The sequence below is a fragment of the Python bivittatus genome, unplaced genomic scaffold (genome assembly GCF_059951505.1).
Source record: "Python bivittatus isolate LINGU-HERP-01145 unplaced genomic scaffold, Pbiv_v1 ctg000480_np1212, whole genome shotgun sequence".
In the NCBI taxonomy this organism is placed as follows: domain Eukaryota; kingdom Metazoa; phylum Chordata; class Lepidosauria; order Squamata; family Pythonidae; genus Python; species Python bivittatus.
The window spans coordinates 24018935-24031306 of record NW_028277075.1 but is presented as its reverse complement, the minus strand read 5'-3'; the positions used below and the strand labels follow the sequence as shown (position 1 = coordinate 24031306).

General features: G+C 43.6%; 1 protein-coding gene and 1 pseudogene across 1 annotated transcript in view; both read right to left on the bottom strand.

The window, feature by feature from the left end:
* Window positions 1–2760: 2760 nt before the first annotated feature.
* Window positions 2761–5903, bottom strand: LOC103052597 (cytochrome P450 1B1 pseudogene; annotated as a pseudogene).
* Window positions 5904–5962: 59 nt separating this feature from the next.
* RAD51 (RAD51 recombinase) overlaps window positions 5963–12372 on the bottom strand; it is a 47825-nt gene continuing 41415 nt past the window's right edge. Inside the window, exon 11 of the mRNA XM_088145465.1 lies at window positions 5963–10980. Coding sequence (XP_088001591.1) covers window positions 10945–10980 — 36 coding nt within the window. The 3' untranslated portion in view covers window positions 5963–10944. The remainder of the gene's footprint in view (window positions 10981–12372) is intronic.

The following is a 12372-nucleotide window of genomic DNA, read 5'->3' as shown; positions in this document are numbered from 1 at the left end:
GTTACTTTGTATTCAAGTTTAAAAGCTGCTGCTGTACAGAAGACTGTTAAACATTTGACTAGCAAATAAGTAGATGTAGTTTTTACTCACGCTTCAACCAATCAGTCTGCATGGCTGCTTGGTTGACATCCCTCTACTGTAGAATTAAATTCTAATGTCTGACTCTCTCCCCTGCATTTTTCCAAGGGATTATTTATTTATTTACAGTACTGTGCAAAAGTTTTAGGCAGGTGTGAAAAAATGCTGTAAAGTAAGAATGCTTTCAAAAATATATACTGTAATTGTTTATGTTTATCAATTTACAAAATGCAAAGTGAGCGAACAGAGTGAGAAATCCAAATCAAATCAATATTTAGTGTGACCACCCCTTGCCTTCAAAACAGCATCAATTCTTACATTTGCACACTTTGTACACTTGCACAAAGTCAGGGATCTTGTAGGATTAGAGACAGCTATATGATTAACCAATTATACCAAGCAGGTGCTAATGATCATCAATTTCATATGTAGGTTGAAACACAGTCATTAACTGAAACAGAAACAGCTGTGTAGGAGGCGTAAAACTGGGTGAGGAACAGCCAAACTCTGCTACTAAGGTGAGGTTGTGGAAGAGAGTTTCATGTCACAGGTCATACACCATGGCAAGACTCAGCACAGCAACAAGACACAAAGTAGTTATACTGCATCAGCAAGGTCCCTCCCAGGCAAAAATTTCAAAGCAGACTGGGCTTTCAAGATGTGCTGTCCAAGCTCTTTTGAAGAAGCACAAAGAAACGGACAACACTGAGGACCGTAGACGCAGTGGTCGGCCAAGGAAACCTAATGCAGCAGATGGAAGACACATCATGCTTACTTCCCTTCGACACTGAAAGATGCCCAGCAGTGCCATCAGCACAGAACTGGCAGAAACCAGTGGGACCCAGGTACACCCATCTCCTGTTCAGAGAAGTCTGGCCAGAAGTGGTCTTCATGGAAGAATTGCGGCCAAAAAGCCATGCCTCTCATGTGGAAACAAGGCTAAGCAACTCAACTATGCACAAAAACATAGGAACTGGGGTGCAGAAAAATGGCAGCAGGTGCTCTGGACTGATGAGTCAAAATTTGAAATATTTGGCTGTAGTAGGAGGCAGTTTGTTCGCTGAAGGGCTGGAGAGCGGTACAATAATGAGTGTCTGCAGGCAACAGTGAAGCATGCTGAAGGTTCCTTGCAAGTTTGGGGCTGCATTTCTGCAAATGGAGTTGGAGATTTGGTCAGGATCAATGGTGTCCTCAACGTTGAGAAATACAGGCAGATACTTATCCATCATGCCATACCATCAGGGAGGCGTGTGATTGGCCCCAAATTTATTCTGCAGCAGGACAATGACCCCAAACATACAGCCAATGTCATTAAGAACTACCTTCAGCGTAAAGAACAAGGAGTCCTGGAAGTGATGGTTTGGCCCCCACAGTGCCCTGATCTCAACAGCATCGAGTCTGTCTGGGATTACACAAGGAGACGGAAGGATTTGAGGCAGCCTACATCCACAGGAGATCTGTGGTTAGTTCTCCAAGATGTTTGGAACAACCTACCTGCTGAGTTCCTTCAAAAACTGTGTGCAAGTGTACCTAGAAGAATTGATGCTGTTTTGAAGGCAAAGGGTGGTCACACCAAATATTGATTTGATTTGGATTTCTCTTCTGTTCGCTCACTTTGCATTTTGTAAATTGATAAACATAAACAATTACAATATATATTTTTGAAAGCATTCTTACTTTACAGCATTTTTTCACACCTGCCTAAAACTTTTGCACACTACTGTATTTAAATTTATTGGTCGCCCAACTCCAGCAGACCTAGTTAACACATGTTCTTTCCTCAGTCCTCACACTCACATCCAGTAAGGTGAAAAGTGAATCAAACTGATTCTCTTTCTGTTGTGTGAAATGAACTATCATTTACACATAGGCCTCTCTACACATGATCGTCAAAAGAAATGGATGAAGACATGGCTGGATTGCATGCAAGAAAGACTCTGTATTGTGTATGATTATTTTGGGCAGGAAGAGGAATACATAATTTAAATTTCCTATCTTATTCCCTATCCAAGCTTGCAGGGTGGGACAGGGGAGAAAGAAGAATAAGACAGAATTATCTACAATGTTACTATTTATTTATTTATACATCAAATTTACAGCCCCCCAACTCAGTGACTCTGGGTGGTGTACAAGATAGAAACAAATAATACAATACAAATAGAAGGCAGTAACTCAGAGATCAATAAACCAACTCATTAATAAAATTCCCATAGTGGATATACTTTCTAAATCTAGTACCTGGAGGGGAAAAAAATAGGTTTTCAAGGCCTGTTTAAATAACAACAGGACAGGCACCAAAACAGAGAGGATATGCCTGTCAGGTCCCATCAGGTGACACTGTTAACAACAGAACTTGGAACATGCCCATTCTGTCATATCTTATTTTTATTGGATGGGCTGAAATGATGGGATTGTTTAATTTTTTATTTTGACTTACATGCCACCCAGCTCTAATCAACTCTGAGCATCTCACAGCATAAAACCAGAACAGCAGATTAAAACATAGCAAAGGATTGTTATATTGTAAAAAGCCAAAGAGCCCCTACTTAATACTGATTTGACACCTCAAAATTGTCTTTCCCCTGCTTATTGTCATGCTTTATTATGTCAGCTAACTCTGAATTCTGAAACTTTTATTTTGTCTATAGTCACAAATGCATAACAACTTGTTTTTGGAGTGAGAAACACAAAAAAAATAGAAGTAATGAAAATATTTAGGTGTCATGAAGTATTTTCACGTTGAAGTATAATAGTTTGGATGTCTAATTTCCAATCAAAGTTTGTTAAGTTTATTAAATAACTGGTAATACTGGGCTGCATTTCAAGGTACAAGCCATTAATAGAAAACAGGTCTTGCTCTGCAACCTTGCAGTGGGTAAAGTTAGAGTGCTCTGCAGAGATGTTTCTTCAGGTGGGGGCTGCTGCTTTTTCTTCTTCATTGTAAATTAAAACTGCTCCAGGTCTAACAATTGCTCACTATGAAGTCATAAGAATGTGCAAACTGTGACAAGAAGACCTGCACCATTTCTAGGCAAAGTGTGTACCACAGCTGTAAAGAAATACAGATTCAAAGGGGAAAAGGTGATTCAGGCACGCAAGCAGCAGCTGCGGACACCTTAAGTAAAGCAAATTTTTTTTTCTATTGCTACGTGAGCCCAAGAAAAACTCAGCTTCTTCAAGAACTTATCAACTGAATCATTGTTTCTCCTTCATATGTGGATCACTGCACAATCGTAGTATGTACAAAAAAATAAAAATACGTTGAGCCAATTGTGGCTTCATGCCCATGTATATAACTAAATATATTTATTGTCAGTGTGGTCAACCACAAACTCCCTGCTTGTTACTTTCTCCATAAGTGCTTCCCATTAAAGCAGTTCATCACATCATGCAACTTTTCATACATGCACATACCCCAGACTCTTAAGTGACAACCAGCTTGACAGAAATGATATGGTGGGAAGAAAGCACTAGGACAGCACTTTTCCCCATTTCACACTGCTGCAGAAAGTAATAAAACAGACATTTTCCACATCTCTTAAAACAGGATAACAATGCCCAAACATTACTGAATTAGCAAAGCCAAAATACCAGATACGCAGATCAACACTTTCTCCAATTTACTACATTTTAGCAACTGACCGTCCTAGTTGAGCATAAGGCAGTTGCAGCTGAGCACAGCAACTGGGTACCAAATTGAAAAGGTATTTTTTAGGATACAGAGAATGGGACACCAGTTCAACTGCTTTGATCACCTTGCAAGTTAGTTAAGAGGAGGGGAAAATGAGACCAGCTTGTTCCTGGACCTTCAAGAGCAGCTGAAACTTCCTGCGCTAGAGGACTTCCTATATCTGAGTTCCCGCTGCTGCACAGAAGTAAGGAAAGACGCTGACTTCAGAAGTGGAGTCAAGGAAAGGCAGCTGTTCGCCTGTCCCTTTTCAATAAGTGCGCTAACTCCAGAGTTAAAGATGGACCTGCAAGGTAGGTCACGCTGGCACTAAGAAGGGCAGGCGACGTCGGTGTTCCACCGGCTCCTGTCCTTGGCTCGGGAAGTGCCTCGCCTGACCACCGACAAGGTGTAGGGCCGGGGCTTGAGAACCAGCCCGTGCTCGCAGTCCATGCTGATCTCTTCGGCTGGGTTGGCCGTCAGGTCGCACTGGTGCAAAAGGATGGCTGTGAAGAGGAACAGCTGAAGCTTCGCGAGCTGATCCCCGATGCATCGCCTCTTGCCCAGCGAGAATATCAGGACGCGGCAGGCGAGGTCCCGGTCGAGAGTCTCCCGCTGGGCGTCCAGGAACCGCGTCGGGTCAAAAACGTGCGGGTCTTTCCAGCGGACCCGATCATGGTTGACAGACCATTGGTTGACGAAGACCACGGTGCCCTCGGGGATGCGGAAACCGCCCAGGAGCACGTCAGCGGTGGTGGCGTGCGGGATGGTGACCGGAACGAAACTGCTGTAGCGCAGCGTCTCATAGAGGAAGGCTTCCAGGCGGGGCAGGGAGGCGCGATCGTCGCTCGTGGGAAGCCGCTCGCGACCGACCACGCAGTCCAGGTCCGCCTGCAGCTGCTCCCGCAGCCGTGGATGTTTGAGAAGCAGCAGCAGCACCCAGGCTAGAGCAGTAGAGGTGGTATCCTGACCGGCGCCGAAGAGATCGGTCAGCGTACCCTCCACGTAGTCTCCGAGGGGCCCTTCTTTCCCCCCGGGGCCGTGCTCCATGCGGCCCAGGATGGCGTCGCTAATGTGGCGGGGAGGGGCCCCGGGCTGGAAAGTAAGCCGATGCTGCGCCACCTTGGCACGCACGAACTCAAACATCTCGCGGTTGATAGCCTGGAAGTCGCGGAAGACGCTGCGCACCGGGTTGGGAAAGGACAGCAGCCAAGGCAGCACGTCCACCAAGCTCCCCGCCGCCACCGTCTTCCCGAAGCGGTCGTTCCTGCCCAGCAGCGCGCGGAACTCGCTGTCGGCGTGGCTGTAGCGCTGCCCGAAGCAAAGGGCGCACATCACGTTGGCGTTGGCCACGGTGAGCAGCGGCAGAGGGTCGGCATAAGCGCCGCCCTCGCTCAACTTCACGAGCCCGTCGATGAGCTCCTGCGCCTCGGCCGCCACGTGCTGCTCGAAGAGCTGCTTGCTGGGCGCGTTGGCCGTCGAGAAGGCGCGCAGCGTGGCGTGCGCCACTCGCCGCTGCGCTCGCCAGCGCTCCGTGTAGCGCCCGAAAGCTATGCTCTTCCCCCCGGAGACCATGTGGAAGGAGGGGAAATCGGGTCTGCCCGCGAAGGGCCCGCCCTGCTGCACCAACGCCTGCCGGATGGTCGCCTCACCGTTCAGCACTACGATGGAGCGCAAGCCCAGGCGGAGCTGGAAGACATCGCCGTAGCGCTTCGCTAGCTCGCAAAAGGTGAGATGAGGCAGGCGACCCAGCTGCAGGACGTTGCCGAGCAGCGGCCACCCGACAGGGCCGGGGACACGCTTGCCCGGAGCCGCGGAGCCCTTGCGCGCCCAGAAGTACAGCAGGAGGGCGCAAGAAAGCAGCAGCGCCGGCTGGACGGCGCTCTGGAAGAGCGCTGCGACCTCCCCATCCCGTTTGCCCTCGCCTTGTCCCATCGTTGTGGCCCTTTCAGCTTCTGAAGGGGAGAGCAGTGGCCGGCTGCCCGAGACCAGGCTTCTGCCTTTCCTTCTCTGCGCCCCTGAGATGCCTGTGTGGAGGAACGACTCTCATCCCGAGGGCGCGGGCCCTCCTTTTGCCCCTCCCGATTTTGTTCTGAGGAGTTCGGAGATGGTCCGTTGCGATTTTATAAGACATCTAAAGGGGTGTGTGTGCCGGGGCGAGTCTCTCTCCCTCCTTCTCCTCCCCCCTCCCCCCCCCTTTGTGGTGGTCCCAGAGTCCCTTCGTGCACCGCCGTGCCGTGCTTCTCTTCCAGAGAGAATAGCGAGAGCGGGCCGAACCCTCACGTCAGGAATGCGTGCAGCTTTCCAAAGCCCGCTTCCTGCCAAAGACAGGCCTGATCCGCACAGCAGGAGCGAAGGGCGGGCGGGAGAGTGGCCGGACGCTGCCAGGCACCTTTGGCTGCCTTGGAAGGCTGCTGCTTTCGTGACTGGAGAGAAAGGGAGCGGTGACCAAAGACGGGGAAGGAAGAGGAGGGCCTGGAAGTCGGTTTGCCTCCAGGCCCAGAGTCACTGTTTTGCTGCTGAGACTCCTGCAGTTTTTTGACCAACAGCCTCACTTTTCCTCTCTCTGAAATGGGACACAAGTACACTACCCAAACTTGTGTATAGTAATGGGATGGGTAGGTGGAGGAAGATATTCTCCACCTTTTTTGTGATGGGCAGCTATGGCTTGTTAATTTTATTAAGGACTCACCTATATTTCACTATAAATCAAAATTGTAGGTGTCTTAGTATGTCCATCAGTCTTCCCAAACTGGTGCTGTAATTCCCATAATTCCTACCAACATAGTTGGAAGTCAGTAGGTTGGGGGACGTTATCCAAGCACTTCATCTGCATTAAAATGCCCTGGGGGTTGTCTTCAGAATTATTTAAGGCAAATGCTACTGTACTGTACCGTAAATAAGCTAATTACAAATGACATACAAACATATCTTTTCAAAAAGGAATGGCAGTTGAGAGGGGGCATTGCTAAATAGCAAAGTGTGACTAACAATGTTTTGCCCTATGTTGTCTACTATTTTTATGTCCCCAATAGCCCAGCAAATTTTCAAATTAAAAAAAAAATGTTAGAAGGTAAAAGAGCATTTTCTGAGTTGATTTGCTCTCATAATGCTCTCTCAAACTATTTTTGGAGAGCATCAGATCTCTTTCAGTATGTAGAAATAGTGGATCAGAGATGAAGCTGAAGTACATTTAGAGCTACACAAAAACTCACTTGTTTTACACCTGCCAAGCAAATACTCATAGTGTGATAAAATTCATACTGTGGGTACCATCAAGTTTTCATTTATTTATTTAATTTATTCAAATTTATTATAGCTGCCCAACTCTGATGGACTCTGGGCGGCATTGGGCTCAACACCTGATGATTTCTTGTGCCCGCCATCTTCACCTATCCTCAGAAAGTTGTAGCTTTGTGATCACATCTGTCCATCTTCACTTATCCTTGCCAAACATAGTTTTTCAAACCCATATCTCCTTGTATGTGAATTTCTGCTTGCTGATCAACAACTTGGAAGCAAGTCTTTATTTGGACCCAGAGTGGTTCTTCTTACAGCCCATGGTACTCTTAGAAACGGTCCCATATTTGTAATTCAAAGGTGTGCATATTTTATCTCTTTCTCTGTGTCTTGCTTACCTTACCACGAGAAGAACCATTTCCATGCATCTGATGGAATGATATGCATATGCCTTTTAATAACATTTGTTAGTCAGGAAAGGTGCTTCCAGACTTATTTTTTGCTCCCCGAAGAGAAGGCTGTATGATTTCAGAAAACCTCAGCCAAACCATCCACAGCTGGATTCTGTGTACTCTAACTATACAGCATTAGTCTACTCCAAGCTCTCTCTTGGAGAGGAAACTGTTTGAGTAAAATAGAGTTAATGCACTTTCATAGAAGGCTAAAGCATATGTCTTTGGATGCCCCCAATTTTAAGAGTGATGCTGTGCTATTTACATATTCCATAGTTGTATCACATACTTGCAGGTACATGTTATAATAATTCTTTAACATTGCTTTATTCCTTCTGTGGCCTGAACAAAGATGTAGTAACCCAGTTGGATTGTAGGACCCAACTCTTGTTTTACGGATCCTCAGAAGTAATTTTGCAGGAAAGGAACTGAGGCTGAGAGTCAGAGACTACACCAGCGAGCCTACAGGTCAGCTGATGTTTACCCTCAAGTCATTTGGATTTATGTCTATCATCTTAGCCAGCTACTGAGCCAGATGTGATGCTTGCCAATATTTGCGGAACATTTAGTACCATTCTTTGCCAATAGATACATTCATGGAACTGAAGATATGTGAGATGTACATTTGTGTCAAAGCAGTGCAAAAAAGAGCCACTTTAGTGTAGTGGTTAAGGCATTGGGCTAGAAACCTGTGAGTTCTAGTCCTGCCTTGGACACAAAGCCAGCTGGGTGATTTTGGGCCAATCACTCTCAGCTTTAGGAAGTAGGCAGTGGCAAACCACTTTGAAAAATCTTGCCAAGAAAACTGCAGGGATTTGTCGCCAGGAGTCAACACTGACTCCGAGGCAGCAAAAAAAAAAAAAAAAAAGCAAAGAAACTGACACGCATAAGGTAGTGCATAATGTCAAAAATGTATATATAAAAAATGGCAATTAACAGTTGTCGGGCATACAGTTACTAGGGGCTGTTAGTGGATATGACTCGTCATGCAGGTGAATCTAATTATATCATCTCTATGTCAGAAGGTGGAGTGGCTGTAACTAATCAGAGCTCTTGTGATCATGAATCAATGAAGGAGTCATTGGGAGTCAGGCAGCACACAAGTTTAAATAAATCAAGCAAGCATCTGCAGGTCAGATGGAAGACAAATGCTGTCACTCTAAAGTGCTGAACTGACACAAAATTTTCTGAAAATCTCTAAGATTAAACTTTATTGTTGCTGTCTAAGGTGGGGTGATACAGTTTAGTACTTTATAGTTTCAGATGTTTTTCCACCATTTCCCTCTCCTAACATTCCTCACAAAGGATGAAATAGTATTATTTAATAATTGCCAGCCAGTGCTATCAACATGTTGATCACAGCTGCCTTGACAAATGGAGATGATTGTTTAAGTGTTCTGATAGGGTTGTTTCTGACAATAATTTCAACCAAGCAGTGTTTTGTGTAGTTTTCTAAGAATTTTTTGTTTTTCCTTGCATTTAAGGCAAGACTTAAAGCTAAAACAAAAGTATGATTCATTTCACTATACTTGTAGTGTGATTTTTTGAAAAAGATAAACTATGCTTTATTACCAGATATTTATTTATTTATACATACATACATACATACATACATACATACATACATAGACTTATCCCCGCCCATCTCCCCGCAATAGGGGACTCTGGGTGGTTTACATCAAATTAAAACAATAAATAGATGATTAAAATTGATAAAAAGACAAACACATCTACACAGATGGAAAGAAGAGAAATATATGTATAATTTGAGGTTATACCTGTTAATACCCTGATTTTTTTTAAGGACTTGCTATGCTGGTCTGTGTTAAACCCTTTCCTCACTGTTGAGCTGAACTGCTCTCCCAGCCATCCTTGAGTCAGCAGAAGGAGATATGGGCATGAAAAATTGCTGTCCCCCTTGCCACCCTGCTGCTTTTGCTTCTGTTTCAAGTCACTGCCAGTCACCTGACTTCCTTACAAGGTCATGGGCATCAATAGATGTTGTATACTTGGAGGCTGCCTTTGGAGGGTGTTGGAATAAAAAGGGAAATACTATTACAGGTAGTCCTCATTTAGCAACCTCAGTTGGGACTGGCAACTTGGTTGTTAAGCGAAGCAGTCGTTAAGTGAAACTGCAACTGTGCTTATGAACTTACTCAGCTTTCCTTTGCTTTACAGACCTGTGAAGGTCATAAATGTGAGCATTGGTCATAAAGTTACTTTTTCATCACTGTGATAACTGTTAAACAAGGCAGTCACTTAAATGAGGCAGTTGCTAAACAAGGACTACCTGTATGATATTGATCCTGCTAAGGATGATTTCATTCTCTCTCACTAATGGGGGAGGGATAAGATGTAGGTAACTTGATGGGGACATAGGATTAAAATATGTTGCTAAGTTACGAACTGGTTCACTACAATGGGAGATCCCCTTACTCTGCAATTAATAAAGAGTACTGTGGTATCTTAGCCTTCCCAAACAGATCTGTCTTCCAAAGTTCTGAACTCCCATAATCCCAGCCAGCATGGAACCAATTTGGGGAAGATTACTTTAAAAACTAGCACAAATTTACTATGACATAACTTTTAATAATGTAAATGTGACCATTAAACAGGAGCATGGCGGGGGGGGGGGGAGCCAAGATGCTGGATGTGACCGTGGGATTAAAACTGGAGGCAGGAGTGCTGTGTAGGTCACTATGAATCCCTAGAAAAAGATGGGATATAAATATGCCCTGAGGAGATACCTTTCAAGGAGAGCTAAGCAGATTTTAAATTTGTAGAATCTGTTCAGAATCCCAAGATCACCAGGCAGAGCTAAATGAGAAACAGTAGATGAGGGTGAGTCAGATGCAAAATGCTACTTTTTAAAATCTACTGCATCTCATAGGTCATATATTAAATGGGGGACCTGCATATATAGATCTATGATAGATCAGGGGTTCAACCATAAAGTTGACAAATAGGGATGCAGAAACAGTTGGTCAAAAGCGACTACTATATATGTGAGAAATACTGCGGTTAGGAAATAGTGTTGGATATAAGAGTGATCATTGGAAGGAAAACTTTTTAATGTTTACTTTTATTTTTACTTGCTACTATTATTATAATACTGCTGGGAGCTGAATTCCCCTGTTAATCTATTGCAAATTATGTAGAAATCTACCAGCAGATTCTGATTTACTTTATATTTACTTTTGGATTGAAATATATGGGTAATATAATTAGAAAATACCCCACATAATATCAAAATAGTTTTTAATGAAAATATCTTTGGTTATTAATATCTGACATTCCATGAAAAGCAGAAAATGAGTGGCAAATATTTTACTGAGCCTAAAAAGTTAAGGTGTGGAAATGTATTTTCCCACTGGCAAAGCAATAAAAACAAATATAGACCTTATGAACAGGACTCATGATTGTACAGTAATAGAAACAGTACTATGTACTCTCAGATGTTGGGTTACAACTTCCAATAAAGGTGGGGAGTCTTGGAGTTGTAGTTCATCATATCTGCAGAGTGCCAGATAGGTGAAGTTTGCACTAAAAGATACAAATAAGTTTTCAGTAATTGCTATCATTGGAGAAAGATGAAGACAAAACTATAGTTCTGAAATAGAAGGGAGGAACTTACAGCCACAGGTTTCGTGTCGCCCCATTCTCCCATCCCACCCCAGGATCGCTTTTGCTTTTTGTGGAAAAGAGAAACTGCTCCCATTCCAACCTTAACCTCAGCCCACAAAAGGCCAAAATCACCCAGTCACCAAAAGGCCTTCTACAGCCCTCCAGCAGGCTGGAACTCAGTGTTGCAGTTCTCAACCTTCTACCGGGGTTGTGTACATTTCAAACACAATTAATGGTTAAGTTACTATAGAGATCTCATGATCATAGAATTAAGACTAATCTATACCCACAAAGCAGTAATACTGCCATTTCATATTTTGTTCTGAGATGCAACAGAACTGCTGCCTATTTAAATTACATTGCTGGTACTTGTTTGATTTTATGGGAGTTTATTTTTTGTTGGGTTTATAAAAATGTTTTTACTAAATATTATTTGTAATGCTGTTGTATACCACATGGGCTCCTGCAAGAGTAATAGTTACTACAACTAAGAGTTCCATATATTCATTAATATTTTAGCCCTTTCCCCATTCTGCTTGTCTTTTTCATCTTCCTGTTGTGGACTTTTTGCAGCTAAGCCTCTGCAGGCACTAACCTGTCTTTGGGTTTATGCCATTTAGGAATATGATATGTTTATTGGCACTTTATTTAGGAATATGATATGTTTATTGGCATTGGTTTAGTGAGCTAGTTTGGTGTAGTGGTTAAGGCATCAGGCTGGAAACCAGGAGACTCTGAGTTCTAGTCCTGCCTTAGGCATGAAGCCAGCTGGGTGACCTTGGGCCAGTCACTCTTTCTCAGCCCCAGGAAGTAGGCAGTGGCAAACCACTTCCAAAAAACATTGCCAAGAAAACTGCAGGGACTTGTACAGGCAATCACCAGGAGTCAAGACTGACTCGAAGGCACCAAAAAAAAAAAAAAATTGGCATGAAATAAAAATAGATACATACAGGATGTGATTGTGCTGAACTTTCCAACAAATGGCTCACCTTTGTGAACAGAAGTTATTCTTTCTGCATGTAAGATTACACAGCTTTGTAAAACAGTAAGCATATTTGTCATTGGAGTGATGCCCATCATCTGGAAATGGTAAAGGAAAGACATCACGGCATATTGGCCAGGGGTTGGACTGGATAATGATTCTTGCTCTAAGTGTAATGTTATTATCAGGATGTACATGCCTGTCTCTTTAAAAAACACAGAAAAAGTTTGTGTTTAATTATTTGACAATTATATTAAAGAACCGGGTTTAAAAACATCTTGGATTATTTAAAAGAACTTGGGAGAATCATGTCTAAATATATTAATATA